Source organism: Myotis brandtii, unplaced genomic scaffold, assembly GCF_000412655.1.
Source record: "Myotis brandtii unplaced genomic scaffold, ASM41265v1 scaffold684, whole genome shotgun sequence".
NCBI lineage: Eukaryota > Metazoa > Chordata > Mammalia > Chiroptera > Vespertilionidae > Myotis > Myotis brandtii.
Window position 1 is genome coordinate 208,303 of NW_005370673.1, and position 21,309 is coordinate 229,611.

General features: G+C 42.4%; 1 protein-coding gene across 3 annotated transcripts in view; it reads left to right on the forward strand.

The window, feature by feature from the left end:
• Positions 1-21,309, forward strand: part of HIATL1 (hippocampus abundant transcript-like 1) — a 95,537-nt gene that overhangs the window by 34,097 nt on the left and 40,131 nt on the right. For all 3 annotated transcript variants that reach the window (XM_014529516.1, XM_005881653.2, XM_014529517.1), the window contains exons 4-5: positions 13,718-13,845; positions 16,288-16,402. In XM_014529516.1, the coding sequence (XP_014385002.1) occupies positions 13,718-13,845; positions 16,288-16,402 (243 nt within the window). The remainder of the gene's footprint in view (positions 1-13,717; positions 13,846-16,287; positions 16,403-21,309) is intronic.

Below are 21,309 nucleotides of genomic sequence, written 5' to 3' on the forward strand. Positions count from 1 at the left end.
ACAAGATGGCTGACCCCATATCGTCACAAGATGGCCGGCAGGGGAGGGCAGTTGTGGGCAATCAGGCCAGCAGGGGAGCAGTTTAGGCATTGATCAACCTCTGAGCCATGCTGGCTGGACTAAAAGATGGTTCAATTGATTGAAATGCTTATTTCCCTCAGAGTCTTCTTTGTCTAATATTAGACATTTTCTGTTTCTAATCAGTATTACTGATTTAATACTTTTATTCCTAGTATATAAATATTATGCTAAATACAAAAAAATCCCACAAAAATCAAGTCATAACTCAAAAATGAAATATAATCCAGAATATTTTTTAACAAGGACATATAAAATCTAACTGCCTCCCATATACCTGCCTTTTTTTTCTTTTAAACAACAATAATAATTCAACCTTGAATGCCCTCTAAGGTTATAGTCTTGCCCATCCCAAGTGGTCCACCCTGTTCAACAAGACTAACACTGACTCTAAAACTTCCTAAAAATAAGCCTTCCTAACACCATAAGACATCATTACCCATTTAAAAGATTGGTCATGAATACATCCTTTAGGTCGATTTATGACCAAAAGATGGATGTAGGGACGAAAAATTCCCAACAAGTTCAAGGGAGGCCTGCGTTGCCCTAACCAGTTTGGCTCAGTGGATAGAGCATCGGCCTGCGGACTAAAGGGTCCCAGGTTCAATTCTGGTCACGGGCATGTAACTTGGTTGCAGACACATCCCCAGTAGGAGGTGTGCAGGAGGCAGCTGATCGATGTTTCTAACTCTCTATCCCTCTGCCTTCCTCTCTGTGAAAAATCAATAAAAGATATATTTTTTTAAAAAGGGTGGCCTGCGTTGCAACCTTACAAACTCAGATCTAAAGTAATCACAAAGGATGGTCTGAAACTGAAACTTACTAGCAAAAGCTGTTTATGGCAGGTAGTTGTCTTAGGCTAGAATCTTCCCTGACAAAGGTCAGTCTTTATCTTAATTACGCGTATTATCCTCTTATACAGTAAAAGGCTAATATGCAAATTGTCCCCTCGACCAGGAGTTTGACCATGGGGCAGGGCCAGCCAGCCAACCGTCCATGGCCCCTCCCCCCAGCTGGTCCGACCATGTCAGGGTGAGCCTGCTGGACCCCACCCGTGCACGAATTTATGCACTGGGCCTCTAGTCTATATATATAAAAGCCTAAGTGACCATTCAACCGTCCAACTGGTAGCTATGATGCGCAATGACCACCAGAGTGCAGATGCTCAATGCAGAACCTGCCGAGCTGTGGTGACTTGGCAGCTGTGGTTCTTGGGTGACGGAATCAGAGAAGAGGGAGCCCAATTCCGGGGTGCATCACCCGAGAACCACCCTCTCACAATCCAGGAACCCTTGAGGGATGTCGGACTGCCGGTTTCGGCCCAATTCCCGCAGGCCAGGCCGAGGGACTCCACGTATGCACGAATACGGGCACCGGGCCTCTAGTCTTTTTATATCTACAACTAGAGGTCGGGCCAGCTAGGGGGAGGGTAAAAGACCCTCAGCCCAGCCTGCTTCCACTCCAAAATGGGACCCTGTGGGGGATGTCCAACTGCTGGTTTAGGCCTGATCCCACAGTGATCGGGCCTAAACTGGCAGTCGGACAGCCCTCTCACAATCCGGGACTGCTGGCTCCTAACCAATCGCCTGCCTGCCTGATCGCCCCCTAGCCCCTCTCCTGCCAGCCCGATTGCCCCCAACTGCCCTCCCCTGCCGGCCTGGTCCCCCCCTAACTGCCCTCCCCTGCCGGCCATCTTGTGACGACGTGGGGCGGCCATCTTGTGGTGCGAGGGTGTGAGGGTCAATTTGCATATTACTTCTTTATTATATAGGATTATTATATAGGATAACATACTTTGGAATGTCCAAGTAATTCCCTTTTTCCAAACCCATCAAAACACAGATACCACACTAGAACAGAGACCACAAATGCCCTCATTGTTATTTAATTAATTGTTGACGGTTAACTGTCCTGTATAAAAGAGCTATGTGTCTACCATTTTACTTTTTATCCAATCCCACAAGTTTCCCCACTATATTTTCCCCCATCTCCCTAATTTGTCATTAATGGATTTCATGTAGCCCACTTCTTCTCTCTTGATTGTAATGCATAAAATAAGTTGCAAAACTACCATTCTCTGGAGATTTTCTTAGTCTGTTGAAATTTTGCTTCCTGGCAGCTGTTGACACTTTTGCTAAAATAAATTCACAAAAATTATTCAGAGGTTTAAATGTTTCTTATGTTGACATTACTTTAGCTTTAAATCTCTGCTCTGACCCTGGCTGGTTTGGCTCAGTGGATAGAGCGTCGGCCTGCAGACTGAAGGGTCCCAGGTTCGATCCCAGTCAAGGGCATGTGCCTGGGTTGTCGGTTCAATCCCCAGTAGGGGGCGTGTGTGTGTGGGGTGTGGTGTTTGTGTGTGTGTGGTGTGTGTGTGTGGGGATGTGGTGTGTGTGGTGTGTGTGGTGTGTGTGTCTGTGTGGGTGTGTGTGGTGTGTGTGTGTCTGTGTGGGTGTGGTGTGATATGTGTGTAGTGTGATATGTGGGTGTGTGGTGTGTGTGTGGTGTGTGATATGTGTGTGTGTGGTGTCTGTGTGTCTGTGGGTGTGTGTAGTGTGTGTGTGTGGTGTCTGTGTGGGTGTTTGTGGTGTGTGTTTGTGGTATGGTGTGTGTGTGTGGACTTGTTTTAAGGAATTGGCTCACACGGGTGTGGGGCTGGTGAGTGTGAAACGCGGAGGGAGGCCTGTGAGCAGCTGGACTGTGCTCAGCCCTGAAGCTGAACACTCTCCTCTCCTGGGAGCCTCAGGTTTCTCCGGTGAGGCCTTCATCGGCTGATTGGATAAGGCGCCCATATTATTGAGGGTGATGCGTCTTAAAGCCAGCTGTTGCAGATGTTAACCACATCCACAAATAAACCTTCCCAGGGTTGGTGCCATTATGGGGCTCAGCCCATCTGGTTTTCCAGATGGCCTAATCCTATATAGTAAAAGGGTAATATGCAAATTGACCCTAACAGCAGAACGACTGGCAATGACTGGTCACTATGACACACACTGACCACCAGGGGGCAGACGCTCAATGCAGGAGCTGCCCCCGGTGGTCAGTGCACTCCCCCAGGGGGAGCTGTGCTCAGCCATAAGCCAGGCTGATGGCTGCCAGCACAGCGGTGGTGGTGGGAGCCTCTCCCGCCTCCTCAGCAGCGCTAAGGATGTCCAACTGCAGCTTAGGCCTGGTCCCCACTGGCAAGTGTACACCCCCCTAGGGCTCCCAGGCTGCCAGAGGGATGTCTGATTGCCAGCTTAGGCCCGATCCCCTGGAGAGTGGGCCTAAGCCAGCAGGTGGACATCCCTCGAGGGGTCCCAGACTGCAAGAGGGCACAGGCCGGGCTGAGGCCCCCCCCCCCCGAGTGCACAAATTTTTATGCACCAGGCCTCTAGTAAATTCATAATTGTTTAAAAGAAGAAAAAACCTTCACAGCAACACCCACACTCATGTTTGATTAAATAACGGGGTAGTGGAGCCTAGTCAAGCTAACACATAAACTAACCATCACAGAAGTTTTGGCTGTACTTTGTGAGAACTAGGACATCAAATTGAGATGCTGTGGTTTTGACCACTGGTTAACAGCAGCAGGTGGAGTGGTTGTAATCAGTTTCTTCATTAAGACCAGCTGGTCTGATTGCCCAATGTCTACATTGAAACTTCTGGAAACTTCTTTCTAAGGGATGTTTTTTATTTATCATAAAATTAGAGATCTTCATTGGTGTCCCAAACTCACTAAAACTGTGGCCAGATGCCCAGGGCTGATTTATGCCTGGAGTGACCAATGTAAGAGGGGCACCAGAGTAGGCAGTCTTCATCTTGTCTCACTGTGGACCACAGCAGGGGCTTGGGAAGTGAGGTTCCAAGACCCAGTGAGCCCGCTCAGCTCTTGGCCACATGGTTTCACATGCACATGTGCTTCTTCCAATCCAGGTCTGACCATCAAGTCTGATCAAGAAGATGGCCACCTCGCTCTGCCATGATGCCCTTCCAGGGGCATCTAACAGGCAAGCGTTTCTGTAGTCCTAGCAGCTGCTATTGACATGAATTAAATTAAGCAGCGTAGCATAAGCACACACAGAAATTGTTGGTTGATGTTTAAAGATGCCTTTAAAGCACCCTCATAGCTACTCTTTGGGATTAGTAACTACAAAAATGCTTTTCATATACACACACAAACACGCACACACATAGTAAATTGCTCTCTTAATTTGGACAGTAACTTGAATAAAGACTATTCTTTTTATTATCTGTGAATAAAATTGCTAAAACAACCTACTTCATAAGTTTTAATTTTTGTTCTCATTTGCAGAATGTGCTTAGCATCCTTAGGACTGATTGGATGCCCAATCAATCCAAGAACAAATGCCCTTCTCAATCTACTGCTTTAATAATGTGTGTGGATAGGATCTAGGGCCAGAGCGGACAGTGAAAAAATAACTGAGACAGAAGAAAATCTTTGATTTTTAGAAAATACAAGTTTTCCAAAGAGGCAAGTATATTATTAGATTGTATTTTAGTATCTTACTATATATAAAAGTAGGTCCTATCAGCCCCACTGGTGTGGCTCAGTGGTTGAGCATCAACCCATGAACCAGGAGGTCACGGCTCAATTCCTAATCAGGGTACATGCCCAGGTTGTGAATTCGATCCCCAGTAGAAAGTGAGCAGAAGGCAGCCAATCGATGATTCTCTCTCATCACTGATGTTTCTATCCTTCTTCCGGTCTCCCTTCCTCTCTTTCTGAAAATCAATAAAAACCGTTTTTAAGAAGTAGTTCCTCCCAGAGGATATTTTTAGTGCCTATGTTTCTAACTCTCTATCCCTCTCCCTTCCTCTCTGCAAAAAATCAATAAATATTAAAAAAAAAAAAGGTTCTATTGATTTCTGCAAACCCCTTTGAAAGCCATTCTTTACCAGGCCCTGTGATAGGCCCCCAAGGCTATAAAGTTGAAATGAAAAGAAACCATTCCTCTGACCTTAATTTCAATTTCTAAGCCAATAGAGAAGATAGACAAATAAGAGCAATTTTAATAGAGGGTTATGATTACAATAGAGCAGATATTACCGGTTAATTCTGCTTGAATAGCTCAGAGAATCGAGGAGGAGGTGAAGAATGACTAGTTTACCTGGTCCACATGTGGGAATTGCATGCAGGCACAGCAGGGCAGTGTGTGCAAAGGTACACTGGCACAAAAGGACACAGTATATTCTGAAAACTAAAAAGTACTGCATATAGCACAGCACAGGATGTGTGTTAGATGCCAGATTTTTGGATGGTTTTATTTACATGCTATGCTGAGAAATTTTTAAAACATACTATAAAAAATCAAATACAAAAGAAAAAATGGCGGAGGTTTAGACGGACGTGCCGGTGCTTTGTCCCAGAGCAGATAAGGGCGAGCAGCTGAAACGGGTAACATACAGCCCCAATAAGCAGAGGAGATTCAGCTGAGAGACAGTCTGCAGCCAGGAAAGACAGAGAACTCCTAGAAAATGGGGACGGTTAGAGATTGAGGCTGAAACCTCCCCCAGGGCGCCGGCTCAGCTGTGAGACCGCGCCATCTTGAGTAGCTGTTACCGATATCCAGAGATCGGCTACTAACCCGGAGGCAACGGCAACAGCTCTCGAGCAGCGTGACTACATGAACTCAGACGAGCCCTGCTTCCCCCCACGGAAAGCTCCAAGCAACAGCGGCCTCCTGATCACCACACACTCTGTCTGGGGAACAGTTACTGTGTGTGAAGCCTCCCTCCACCAGCCAGAAGCGCCACCACAGCTGTGAACAGCACCCACCGGAGGATCTGCTACCAACGGAGGAGCAGCTGCTACCACAACTGCCCAAGAAGCAACCACAGCTACGAGGAGCCACTGCCACCCGGGGAGCAGCCACTGAACGACTCAACATCTATATATATTGGTGAGATCAAATATGGGTAGACAAAGAAACCCCCAACAGAAAGAAAGGAGGCCTTGCAAGAAAAGCAGCTAAGTGATACAGAGGCTTGCAACATGACAGAAAAAGAATTCACAATAAGGGTCCTAGAGTGAATAAACTGGATGGAGGAAAAAATCAACAACTTATGCAAGAAGAAACAGATGAAAAAATCAACAACTTAAGTAAGTCCCAAGAAGAAATGAAGAGCGACATAGCTGCAATAAAAAACACCATTGAAAGTATCAACAGTAGACTGGGAGAAGCGGAGGACCGAATTAGTGAATTAGAAGACAAGGAAGCAAAACACACTCAAACTGTACTGCAATTGGAGAAAAAAATTAAAAGACAGGAGGAGAGCCTAAGGGAGCTTTGGGACAACATGAAACGAAACAACATACGAATAATAGGGGTGCCAGAACAACAGAAAGATGAACATGGATTAGAAAACCTATTCGAAGAAATAATATCAGAAAACTTCCCTGAGGTGGGGAAGAAAAAAGTCACACAAGCCCAGAGAGTCCCAAACAAGGTGAATCCGAAAAGACCCACACCAAGACACATCATAATTACCATGGCAAATGTTCAGGACAAAGAGAGAATCTTACAGGCTGCAAGAGAGAGACGGAAAGTTACATACAAGGGATCTCCCATTAGATTATCAAATGATTTCTCAACAGAAACACATCAGGCCAGAAAAGAATGGACAGAAATCTACAAAGTGATGCAAAGCAAAGGACTGAATCCAAGAATACTCTATCCAGCAAGGCTATCATTCAAAATTGAAGGGGAAATAAGAAGCTTCACAGACAAAAAAAGGCTAAGGGAGTTTATCACCACCAAGCCAGCCATGCAAGAAATGCTAAAGGGACTGGTGTAAAAAGAAGAAATAACAAGCTCAGAAAGAAAACAGACACACACAAAAAAAGAAATGGCTACAAACAAGTACCTTTCAATAATAACTTTAAATGTAAACGGACTAAATGCTCCAACCAAAAGACATCGAGTGGCTGAATGGATAAAAAAACATGACCCATACATCTGCTGTCTACAAGAGACCCACCTCATTAGAAGGGACTCACACAGACTGAAAGTGAAGGGATGGAAAAATATCTTTCACGCAAATGGAAAGGAAAAGAAAGCTGGGGTAGCAATACTTATATCGGACAAAATACATCTCAAAGTGAAGGCCATAACCAGAGATAAGGAAGGCCACTTCATAATACTAAAGGGATCAATACAACAAGAAGATATAACCCTGGTAAACATATATGCACCCAATGCAGGAGCACCCAAATTCATAAAAAAACTCCTGGAAGATATCAAAGGAGAGATCGACAACAATACAATCATAGTAGGGGACTTTAATACACCACTGACACCACTGGATAAGCCCGCTAGACAAACAATCAGCAAAGAAACAGCAATCCTAAATGACTCACTAGATCAGATGGACTTAATTGACATCTTCAGAACACTTCACCCCAAAGCCATGGAATATACATTCCTCTCAGGTGCTCATGGGACATATTCAAAAATAGACCACATATTGGGTCACAAGCAAAGTCTCCACAAATTCAAGAAGATTGAAATCATAAAAAGCTTCTTCTCAGACCACGATGGCATAATGTTAGAAATAAACTACAATAAAAACAACCCAAAATACTCAAACACTTGGAAGCTGAATAGCATGTTATTAAATATTGATTGGGTTACCAATGACATCAAAGAAGAAATTAAAAACATCCTGGACACTAATGACAATGAAAACACAACAATCCAAAACCTATGGGACACAATGAAAGCAGTCCTGAGAGGGAAGTTTATAGCTCTACAGGCCTACCTCAAAAAACAAGAAAAAATGGTAGTAAATCATCTAACTCTACAACTCAAAGAATTAGAAAGAGAGCAACAAGAAAACCCCAGAGTGAGCAGAAGGAAGGAGATAATAAAGATTAGAGCAGAAATAAATGACATAGAGACCAAAAAAACAATACAGAAAATCAATGAAACCAAGAGCTGGTTCTTTGAAAGGATAAACAAGATCGACAAACCTCTAGCCAGGCTCACCAAGAAGCAAAGAGAGAGGACCCAAATAAACCAAATCAGAAACGATAGAGGCGAAATAACAACAGACCCCACAGAAATACAAATGATTGTTAAACAATACTATGGACAGCTCTACTCCAACAAACTAGACAACCTGGAGGAAATGGACAAATTCCTAGGAAAATACAACATTCCAAAACTCAATCAGGAAGAATCTAAAAATCTCAATAGGCCAATAACTATGGAAGAAATTGAAGCAGTCATCAAAAAGCTCCCAGCAAACAAAAGCCCAGGACCAGATGGCTTCTCAGGGGAGTTTTACCAAACTTTCAAGGAAGAACTAAAACCTATCCTCCTCAGACTACTACAAAAAATTCAGGAGGAAGGAACACTTCCAAGCTCATTCTATGAAGCCAGCATCACCCTAATACCAAAACCAGGTAAAGACAACACAATGAAAGAGAATTACAGGCCAATATCCCTCATGAACATAGATGCCAAAATCCTCAACAAAATCTTAGCAAATCGGATCCAACAGTACATCAGAAAGATCATACACCATGACCAAGTAGGATTTATCCCAGGAATGCAAGGATGGTACAACATCCGTAAATCAATAAACGTAATACATCACATAAACAAATTGAAAGAAAAAAACCACATGGTCATATCAATTGATGCAGAAAAAGCATTCGACAAAATCCAACACCCATTTTTGATAAAAACTCTCAGCAAGGTGGGAATAGAAGGATCATACCTCAACATAATAAAAGCCATATATGACAGGCCCACAGCCAACATCATACTCAATGGACAAAAACTAACACCATTTCCCCTAAGAACAGGAACAAGACAGGGATGCCCACTCTCACCACTCCTCTTCAACATAGTCCTGGAAGTATTAGCCATTGCAATTAGACAAGAAGAAGAAATAAAAGGCATCCAAATTGGAAAAGAGGAAGTAAAACTGTCCTTATTTGCAGACGACATGATATTATACATACAAAACCCTAGAGACTCCATCAAAAAACTACTAGACTTAATACATGAATTTGGCAATGTAGCAGGATACAAAATTAACCCCAAGAAATCTGAGGCATTTCTATACACCAATAGTGAACTTTCAGAAAGAGAGATTATAAAAACAATCCCATTTACCATCGCACCAAAAAAATTAAGATACCTAGGAATAAACTTAACTAAAGAGGTAAAAGACCTCTACTCAGAAAACTACAGGACGTTAAAAAAAGAGATAGAGGAAGACATAAAGAGATGGAAGAACATACCATGTTCTTGGATTGGTAGAATCAACATCATTAAAATGTCCATACTACCCAAAGCAATCTATAAATTCAACGCACTTCCCATTAAAATACCAATGGCCTACTTCAAAGATCTAGAACGAACTCTCCAAAAATTCATCTGGAATAAAAAAAGACCCCGAATAGCTGCAGCGATCCTGAGAAAGAACAAAGTAGGTGGGATCTCAATGCCAGATATCAAGCTGTATTACAAAGCCACTGTTCTCAAAACTGCCTGGTACTGGCACAAGAACAGACATATAGATCAGTGGAATAGAATAGAGAGTCCAGAAATTAGCCCGAACCAATATGCTCAATTAATATTTGACAAAGGAGGCAAGAACATACAATGGAGCCAAGATAGTCTCTTCAATAAATGGTGTTGGGAAAATTGGACAGATATATGCAAGAAAATGAAACTAGACCACCAACTTACACCATACACAAGAATAAACTCAAAATGGATAAAGGACTTAAATGTACGACAGGAAACCATAAAAATTCTAGAAGAATCCAAAGGCAACAAAATCTCAGACATATGCCAAAGCAATTTCTTCACTGATACAGCTCCTAGGGCAGTTGAAACTAAAGAGAAAATGAACAAATGGGACTACATCAAAATAAAAAGCTTCTGCACAGCAAAAGAAACCATCAACAAAACAACAAGAAAACCCACTGCGTGGGAAAACATATTTGCCAACGTCATATCTGATAAGGGCCTAATCTCCAAAATTTATAGGGAACTCATACAACTTAACAAAAAGAAGATAAACAATCCAATCAAAAAATGGGCAAAGGATCTAAATAGACACCTTTCAAAAGAGGACATTCAGAAAGCCAAGAGACATATGAAAACATGCTCAAAGTCACTAATCATCCGAGAGATGCAAATCAAAACAACAATGAGGTACCATCTCACACCTGTCAGAATGGCTATCATCAACAAATCAACAAACGACAAGTGCTGGAGAGGATGTGGAGAAAAAGGAACACTTGTGCACTGCTGGTGGGAATGCAGACTGGTGCAGCCACTATGGAAGACAGTATGGAGTTTCCTCAAAAAACTGGAAATGGAACTCCCATTTGACCCTGTGATCCCACTTCTAGGAATATATCCCAAGAAACCAGAAACACCAATCAGAAAGGATATGTGCACCCATATGTTCATAGCAGCACAATTCACCATAGCTAAGATCTGGAAACAGCCTAAGTGCCCATCAGTAGATGAATGGATTAGAAAACTGTGGTACATCTACACGATGGAATACTATGCTGCTGTAAAAAAGAAGGAACTCTTACAATTTGCAACGGCATGGATGGAGCTGGAGAGCATTATGCTAAGTGAAATAAGCCAGTCAATGAAGGAAAAATACCACATGATCTCACTCATTCATGGATAATAAAGACCATTACAAACTTTTGAACAATAATAGATACAGAGGCAGAGCTGCCTCAAACTGATTGTCAAACTGCAGTGGGAAGGCCAGAGAGGGTTGGGGGGCAGAAGGGAGGGGAGTAAGAGATCAACCGAAGGACTTGTATGCATGCATATAAGCATAACCAATGGACATAAAACACTGGGGGGTAGGGGAGGCCAGGGGATTGTCAAGGGCGGGGAAAAAAAGGACACATATGTAATACCCTTTGTAATACTTTTAGCAATAAAAAAAAATCAAATACACATAAATCGAAAATAATACCATGAAAACTCATGTACTCATCATCCAGTTCATTACATATCAACATTTTCCCACTCTTGTCTCATCTACCCTAGTTCCCCCCTACCACCACCACTTTTTTTATCTTTAGTATTTAAAAGCAGAGTTCAGACACATTATTTCAACCATAAATGCATGCTGAAGAGTTAAACTCTGCACAATGGAGACTATATCAAGTGTGGAAACCATGCCAGGTTCCCAGATCGTCAAATCCAATTGGAGCACAGAAGCCTTGTTACCAATGCACCAGAATGGCCAAGGCTGCTCTGAGCATGAGCCTCATCGGGGTGTCCAAGGACTCTGAGCCTGGAAACCGTAGTTAGGCCAAGATACCAGGAGCGGATGCAAGGACACACGGTATACTGTTTCCTTCTGCAGCCAAATGATTGATGTCACTGTTGGCAACCAGCCTTCTTTGTCCCTGGAGTAATAGGCTACTGACCAGGAGTGTGTGAAGAAGTCTGCTAGAGAGAGCAGCTGGGCAGAGCAGAGACTAGAGAGCTCAGAGAAGTGGAGGCTTAGGAGATAGGATGTAGCTCCTATGTGTGCAGGAGAGGCTAAGAGCTCACAAGAGCTCAGCTATAGCTGCCATGTTAACCAGCCAGTGTGCTGGGCAGGGGAGACATGAGAAGCTGCTGAGCCAGCTACGATGTGAGGCGGTGAGTCTAGTGGGCAGTGTGCGGCTGCTCAGAGACTAACTGTGGGTACAGAGATTAACACTACTATGTCAGAAGGATGTCTATTCACCAGCCGGTGTGCGGCTGCCTGCTGGTAATGAATTGTCCTTGTCTGATGGCTGTGTGGCCACTGGCTTCTGCAATAAAGACTCATTCTTATACACCCACAACCTCTCATGGCTTCTCTATCTGCCCTGCCGCCGAGAATTGACCTGTGTCTGTGAGCAGGAGATAAAGGAGGAACTTGGACTAAGTTCCCAACAGTTAGTACAGAGGGCAGGGTTGGAGAAGGACCAGCCCTGATGTAGTTGGGAAGAATTGAGAATACATGGACTCAGAGCTGAGCGTTGCCCCTGCTGGCTCTGACAGCAAGCAGCTCATCGTTGCTCTTGGGGGTATGTGAAAAACATACTGGAGGGAGGGAGACCAGGGTCAGGGGCCGTTAGAAGATGGTTTTATTTTCATTCAGTAGCAGTGCTGCAGGGATGGCTATAAGAGGTCATTTAGAGACAGTGGTCTAAACAATGGTCTTGGGGAGTGGAGGGATGAAGGAAAAAGCTGTGGAGGGCTTCTTAGCCAAGAAGTATGGTGTGTCCTGCCTTATCTGTCGGGGTTTCTTTCCTCAGTTTCAGTTACCCATGGTCAATTGCAGTCTGAAAATATTAGATGAAAAACTTCACAAGTAAACAATTCATACGATTTTTTAAATTTAAATTCTTTATTTTTTAAAGTATTACATAAGTCTCCTCCCCTCCGCCCCCCAGTGACCTCTCCCTGGCCAGTCGCACCACCCAGCACATGCCCTCGCCCCTCTACTATCTGTGTCCATTGGTTATGCTTATATGCCAATTCATAAGTTTTAAATTGCACACCATGATGAAATCTGCACAATCCCACCTGGCACGTGAATCGTCCCTTTGTCCAGAGCATCCACATAGTACATACAGTGCAATAAGATATTTTGATAAAGAGATCACAGGCACGTAAGTTTTATTATAGTATATGTTATTATTATTGTTGTCAGTCTCTTACTGTGTCTAATTTATAAATTAAACTTTATCATGGATATATGCGTATAGGAAAAAACATACCATATACAGTATTTGGTATTATGTGTGGTTTCAGGCATCCACCAGCAGGCTTAGAATGTATGCCCTTTGGATAAAGGGGGACTGCTGTAAAGTGAGAGTGTGCATCTTAAATGTCCTAATAGGGAAGCCTATTTGGCTGTAAGCATGGAGCTCAAAAGAGAGATTGAAAATGTGTTTGTAATGTGCAAAGAAATGTGAAGTGAGCACTGTGCCACCAGCAGGGTCTGCGGGTCAGGCCTGTGGCCACCTCAGAGGACCCTGAAGTCAAAAAGGAAGTGATTATAAAAGTGCCAGCTAACAGAGTGACTGGCAAATAATAAGTGTGAGTTTCTTTACTTCCTTTGTGAATGTGTGGTGTTCTTGTTTCTTGCTACTCTTTAGCCTGTTGTCAAGTTGCATTCTCTTCTTGCTAAATTCAATAGGAAGATAGGTCGTTAACTTTTCTTATGGACATTTGGTATATGCATACTTGTTCTGTTTATCCCTATTAGCTTACAAGTGGTTTGAGAGTAGCAGGTGTGTATTTGTTTGGGTGTCTTTATGGCACCAGTTAATTCACAGCTTTGTACATAATACATATGCTGTGCATATTTATTAAAATGAATTTATTAATATTCATCTTAAGGCCAACTGTGGCTGTAAATATATTTCATATCACCTTTTCAACTTGTCCCAGAAAACAAGATCTTACCCCTCTCTTCCTTTTCTAACAATATTTAGAAATTTTGTTAGAATTTTTAAAAACGATCTTTTATATTTAATGCTTTAAGTTATTCTGTTTGGGGACCAAAAAGTGAACTGCAGCATTTAGAAAATGAGAATTACAAGTACTGTAACTGGGGGATTGTATCGTAACTCTGACTTTGCTTCTGTTTTCTTCTCCAGGGCCTGCTCTCCTTTCTGAGTGCCCCCCTCATAGGTGCCCTGTCCGATGTGTGGGGGAGGAAGCCCTTCCTCCTGGGCACCGTCTTCTTTACCTGCTTCCCAATACCCCTGATGGTGATCAGCCCGTGGTGAGTGCTCAGCCTTTCGTCATCCTGACTGTCTTGGGTCACATATGAATCTGCGAGCCCTTCTTAACAATTTCAAAGCAGTTGTATCTGTGTTTTTATTTGCTCTCTTTGCTAATACTGAAAGCCAGTTTGGGCAGTTGCTATCTTGCCCGTATTATAATGGGGAAATGAAGAGATTACATAATTAAGTCCAAGGTAAAGAAAGAGAAGTGAAAGCTATAGTTGCCATGAGTCAGTTATAGGATTCGGGTCTTGTGGGGAAGGGGGCCTGGGGATCCCACTCGCTTCTGTGGCTCAAGTTCCTTTGGGAATGTAATTGTTTTGGTCAGCTCATTGGTCTAGGGCAGTGGTCGGCAAACTGTGGCTCACGAGCCACATGCGGCTCTTTGGCCCCTTGAGTGTGGCTCTTCCACAAAATACCGACTTCTGCACATGGGCCACGAAGTTTCAATCGCACTGTACATGCGTGCCCACACTTGGTATTTTGTGGAAGAGCCACATTCAAGGGGCCAAAGAGCCGCAGTTTGCCGACCACTGGTCTAGGACACTGATCTGAACATAATTTATGTCAATAGTCAGGGGTCACTTTTGTGTATAATGCAGTCAAACCAATAGCCTGTTCTAAATCATAATATGAATTTTTAAAAATTTTTTATTGATTGATTTTGAGAGAGAAAGGAAAACATGGATTTGTTGTTCCACTTATTCATTCCTTCCTTGGTTGATTTTTTGTATGTGCCCTGAGTGGGGATCTAGCCCACAACCTTGCCATATCGGGACGATGCTCAACCCAACTGAGCTACCCCCCCTAGGGCCATAATATGAATTTTAATTAGATCTCATTTTTTTGTGATAAATAGGGAGAGAATATTTAGCATGTAAACAAGTCTATATAGTTACCAAAGATGGGTTGGAATTTGCACCTGAGCTTGTAACATTATTGTCTTCCTGGAGTCCAAAGGATGGTAATTTGGCCAGAATTCCTGTTGCTGATCTAAGCAATGTGAAGGACATACCTTATGATGGAAGATTTTTGTTTTTTGTTTTTAATTCAATTAATAGATTTTCTTTTCTTTTTTTCTTGTGTGAAAATATTGTCATTTCATTATTTTATAGGGATTTTGTGTCAACACTAGAGGCCCTATACACAAAAATTTGTGCAAAAGTAGGCCTTCCTTTCCCTGGCTGCTGGCACCAGCTTCCCTCCGGACCCTGCTTCGTCAGAAAGGACGTCCGGCATAATTAGCATATTACCCTTTTATTATTATAGATTATCATCATGTTCTAAATTTGTAACCATACTGGAGCATTTTATTTCCTACCAGATGAAGAATTTAAAAAAACTACTTGGTATTAAGCCTTTCTTTCCAAGAATGTCCTGCTTTTCCCAATGAATTAGAGCTTTTTTATGTTCTCGAGATTCTTTAAAAATGTTTTATAGATCTTTAAATGATTTTACCTCTTCCAGTTTTCTTGTTGCTGCTTTTGTTACTTGTGTGAATAATGATAAATAAAAGTGATCATTATAGACTTACCTTCCTCATAAAGAACACATTTTAATGCTAGCTTTTAGGTTGAAAAATGCTAATTTCTATTTTATCCAGAGATTTTCTTTTTTTAAATCAAGATTGGATGCCAAATTTTATTAGATGCCTTTTTTGCATCAGTGGAGATCATTTCATTTTTCTCCTGGGATCTGTTACCATAATGAATTATATTAATATATTTTCTAATATTGAAACATTATTATATCTGGAATAAACCCTACGTTTTGTCCTGTTTGCTAGTATTTTAACTAGTTTTTTTTAAGCATCTATGCATGTGATAAAAATGTTTGGTCTTAATTACATTAATATTTTTGTTACCCTTTCTGCTTTTGTGTAGCTCTCATAAAGTCATTTGCTAAATATGTCTTTTTCTTAAATAAAGCTAGGAAATTTAGAAAGTTTTTGTTTCTCTTATTTTAGCTTCCTTTAAAACTATAACTTTACTTAGTTTTTTAAAAATATTTTTTTATTAATTTCAGAGAGGAAGGGAGAGGGAGAAAGCGATAGAAACATAAATGATGAGAGTCATTGATCAGCTGCCTCCTGCACGCCCCACACTAGGGATTGAGCCCAGAACCCGGGCAAGTGTCCTGTCGGGAATCAAACCATGACTTCCTGGTTCATGGGTGGATGCTCAACCACTTAGCCACACCGGCCGGGCTAACTTTATTTAAACTGCATGTACTGACACCCTTTGAGCAGTGACAAAATTAGTATGTTTCTACTTCTTTCTCTCCATGTGATTATAATTTTGTTAGTTGTCCTTTATATCTTATACATGCATATAAATAAAATTTATTTCTTTGTTTATAATCTACATGATATCTTTGACTGTGGTTATAAAAATGTACATACACTACCTCTCTCCTGGGTAACTGAAATAATCTTTTTATAGGTGGTATTTTGGAATGATTTCTGTGTCTGGAGTCTTCTCAGTCACATTCTCTGTGATATTTGCCTATGTAGCTGACGTCACTCAGGAGCATGAGCGAAGTACTGCTTATGGATGGGTAAGATAATAGATTTTTTTTTAACCAGAGAAATAATTAACATTCTATTGAAAGGTCACTGAAAAGTAAGATTTAAAATATGTAGTAAATATTGACATATAAAAGAAAATTTAAAGAATTGAAATTTAAAAAGAGACTTAAAAATAGCCTCACCAGTGTGGCTCAGTGGTTGAGCATTGACCCATGAACCAGGAGGTCAAGGTTCAATTCCCAGTCAGGGCACATGCCTGGGTTGTGGGCTGGATCCCCATTTGGGGGTGTGCAGGAGGCCGCTGATCATTGATGTTTCTCTCTCTCCCTCTCCCTTCATTTTTTAAAAATGTTAAAAATAGCAAGATAGAAATTACTATTGATTTATTCTCTGATTTTAAGGTTGGAATATATAAGTTGTCATTTGTAAAGTTTTTTATTTTTTATTTTTTTAAATTTTGTTTTATTGCTTAAAGTATTACAAAGAGTATTACATATATCTCCTTTTTTTTTTCCCCTTGACATTCCCCCGGCCTCACCTACCCCCCCAGTGTCTTGTGTCCATTGGTTATGCTTATAAGTATGCATACAAGTCCTTCGTTGATCTCTTACCCCCCCCCCACCCCGATTTTTCCTTCATTGACTGGCTTATTTCACTTAGCATAATGCTCTCCAGCTCCATCCATGCCGTTGCAAATTGTAAGAGTTCCTTCTTTTTTACAGCAGCATAGTATTCCATCGTGTAGATGTACCACAGTTTTCTAATCCATTCATCTACTGATGGGCACTTAGGCTGTTTCCAGATCTTAGCTATGGTGAATTGTGCTGCTATGAACATATGGGTGCATATATCCTTTCTGATTGGTGTTTTTGGTTTCTTGGGATATATTCCTAGAAGTGGGATCACAGGGTCAAATGGGAGTTCCATTTCCAGCTTTTTGAGGAAACTCCATACTGTCTTCCATAGTGGCTGCACCAGTCTGCATTCCCACCAGCAGTGCACAAGTGTTCCTTTTTCTCCACATCCTCTCCAGCACTTGTCGTTTGTTGATTTGTTGATGATAGCCATTCTGACAGGTGTGAGATGGTACCTCATTGTTGTTTTGATTTGCATCTCTCAGATGATTAGTGATGTAAAGTTTTTTAAAAGTTGACTTGAGCCCTAACTGGTTTGGCTCAGTGGATAGAGCGTCGGCCTGCAGACTGAAAGGTCCTGGGTTCGATTCCGGTCAAGGGCATGTACCTTGGTTGCGGGCACATCCCCAGTAGGAGGTGCGCAGGAGGCGGCTGATCGATGTTTCTCTCTAATCGATGTTTCTAGCTCTCTATCCCTCTCCCTTCCTCTCTGTAAAAAATCAATAAAATATATTTTTTAAAGAAAGTTGACTTGATTTGTTTCTTGTTAGCTGATCTCTTGACAGATCATAAATAGGCAGATTAGAAGTCTCTGTGCACCTGTTTTGAATTGGAGAGGTGTTAGAACCTCAGCCATGTTAATACATTGTTACTATATTATTTGGTGTGTGGCTCAGGCATTTATTTGGAATCTAATATTGCAGAAAAGGACTACACATTCATTCAGCAAATAATTTTTTAATGCATTGCAAAAGTTGTAAGAGACCTTTTCTTTTTGGATACTTGAATATTAGACAGTCATTTCTAATTTTCCTAGGCCTGATCATGGCATTGTGGTCGTGTAGGCGAAGGAAAGACCTGTCGATGACAGGCTGAAACTGTTGATGCCAGAGCATCCCGTCTCTGAGAGCTGCTCAGCCGGTTCCAGGGGAAAGAGGGCGTGTGAGCCTGTGCTCAGTGTGCGCACCCCCTGGCACGTGGGGGTGTTGTTGGAGGGAAAATTGTTCCGTCTTAAACCTTCTAGGTTCTTTGACCTAATAATTAAATTGACATAAGACAGATTAACAGGGGAAAAGAAATTTAATTTTATATGTACAAGAACTCCACAAAGACATGAGTGACTCAAAGGCAGTCAGGCAGTTGAGGCTTATATGCCATCCTGAGCTGAGGAGAAAGGGGTCGGGTTCTGGAACTTCAAAGCGGGAGGAAGACAATTCACAGGAAGAGCAGTGACCAGGTGTTTGCCCTGCCGTGCAGATACCGGCTCCCTATCTCACATTTGTTAGGCTGCTATGGGAGAGTATCAAGCTTTTCCTGAGTCTTTTGGGTGTTGTTAATTGCTTTCAGCTCAAAACGATCCACATGCCAGAATGCCATATTTTAGGGTGTTATTTCCACTTCCCCCCAACGTGCACTGTGCTTTTCCCTCCACTTTCCTGTGTTTGAAAATGTTTACAGTAAGAAGGTAGAAGAAGAATTATCTGGCTGGATTGTTGAATAATTTGAAGGGGGACTGAATGCCAGAAACCCAGGTTACTTCTCTATTTTCCCAAGTCTTTTTCCTTAAATCCCACTTCCTGGGAGATAGTAAGTAAGGAGTCATTCAATGTTGACTCATTAAATGATTAATTGCAGAAATCAGTGATGGACATAGGTCAATTACTGCTGTCCCACTAAACACAATACCAATTTTTACTTTGTTGACTTTAGACCTCAGTAGTTTAAAAAACTTCCCTTCCAACCCAATTTCCCTTCTAGCTACTCCCTGCTCTCTCCTCCCTTTCCCTTTCCCTCCTCTCCTGAATTTCTCCATGCCATGTCCTAAAACCAGGGCATCTCCAGAGTCCTGCAGAGGAGGACGGAGGAAGCTGATGGGAAGGGTGTTCAAAGTGGCTCTCAGAGGTTGGTCAACGGAGAAATGTACAGGTGCCAAAGCCTCTTACCACACTTGTGCAGATTTTCTCTACATTGTAGGAAGCACCTGTTGAGAGACTCATTTCCCTCCAATTTACTCGATTTCTGTTCCTTGCTTTCAGCAGAAAAACCAGTCACAAACTGTTGTGCTGAGCATTAGGGCTTTAAGGAGATTTCAGAGAGAAAGTTCTGGAACCAGTGACTTAGCTCCCCTCACTAGCTCAGTTCTTCATCTGTTCATAGGGGTGTTGAGAGAGTCAGTGAGAGCAGTGCTCAGCAGAAATATAAGATTTGCTTCTCTGATGTTGGAAGGGAGAAGGTTGGGACAAGTAGGCAGTAGTGGAGGGAGAGGTGACAGGAAGGAGTCCTGAGCACAGGATGCCCTAACTCAGTGGTTGGCAAACTCATTAGTCAACAGAGCCAAATATCAACAGTACAACGATTGAAATTTCTTTTGAGAGCCAAATTTTTTAAACGTAAACTATATAGGTAGGTACATTGTTATTAACTTAATTAGGGTACTCCTAAGGCTTAGGAAGAGCCACACTCAAGGGGCCAAAGAGCTGCATGTGGCTCGCGAGCCGCAGTTTGCCGACAATGGCCTAACTGAACTGCTCTCAGAGGTAAGGGTGGGGCCTGACCCTCTGTCTGCTGTGCCTTCTCAGTCAGGTGTGAGGCTTTTGACTCTCTAGGTCAGTGGTTCTCAACCTTCCTAATGCCGCGACCCTTTAATACAGTTCCTCATGTTGTGGTGACCCCCCAACCATAAAATTATTTTCGTTGCTACTTCATAACTGTAATTTTGCTACTGTTATGAATCGTAATGTAAATATCTGATATGCAGGATGTATTTTCATTGTTACAGATTGAACATAATTAAAGCATAGTGATTAATCACAAAAACAATATGTAATTATATATGTTTTCTGATGGTCTTAGGCGACCCCTGTGAAAGGGTCCTTTGACCCCCAAAGGGGTCGCGACCCACAGGTTTAGAACCACTGGTCTAGATGTATGGACTTGTAAATAATAATGTTCCTTTCTTCCTCATTTGCAAGACTTAAAAAAGTCTTATCAAGATTTCTGCCTTTACTGATTTCCAGTTTTTTCCATGGCAATTTACACATATTTAAATTATGAAAATACCAGAAAATGATCGGAGCACTTCCTCAGAGCACTGTTGCAGGGTGCACCGCCTGGGTGGGAAAGGTAATTTTCTCACAGTTCAGAGTGGTTCAGAATGCACTATTTAATAATGAGCATTTATCTCATAATATTTCTTCCCCCTTTACACCTGAGGTAGCTATTGTATCCCCTCCAAATTGAGGGGGTGGGGAGGTGCTTTTATTATTCATTCATTCATTTAATCTTATTGTTGAGAGTATTACAGATATCCACCCTATTGCCCCGCATTGTCCCCCTCCACCTGGCTCCTGCCTCACCCTGGTCCTTGACCACCCTATTGTCTGTGTTCATTAGGTATGCATATCTAATCTAATAAAAGACAAAAAGGGTAATTAATCATACCTCCACTACGCTTTTCATTGGCTAATCAGGGCGATATGCAAATTAACTGCCAAGAAAGATGGCGGTAACCGCCAACAAAGATGGCGGTTAATTTTCATACATGCAATGATGGGAGGCGAAAGGGGAAAGACGGAAGAATGGTGATCGACAACCCAGGCAGCAGGCAAGAGCTGGGGGGCGGGCAAAGGCCAACTTTCCCCACCCCCCAGCGGGTGATCGCCATCGGAAGGCCAGGCAACAGGCCAGGCAGCAACCCCAGACCCCCGGGGGCCGGGGTTGCCGGCTGGCCTGCGGCCCCGTGATCGCCATGGCGATCGGAGGGCAGGAGAGCCGGGGTGCAGGCCAGGCGGCACCCGGGCACCCCAGCACCTGACATGCAAAGGTCGGGGATGAAATGACTTTTCCCAACCACATCTGCAAATATCCTGGGGAAGCCATCACTGAAGAGTTCACAACAACTCTCTTACTTGGCAAGGAAGAAAAAGTTGGCAACGGAAACAATCCCTTACATCAAAGTTAAGGTCCCTCTGGGTAAAAAAGAATATTTCCAACGTAAAGGAGGGAGCAGGCAAAAATAATAGGTTCTCATGACTTCCACTGAAGATTGAGCATATGACAGAGTCAAAACGAACATACAAATT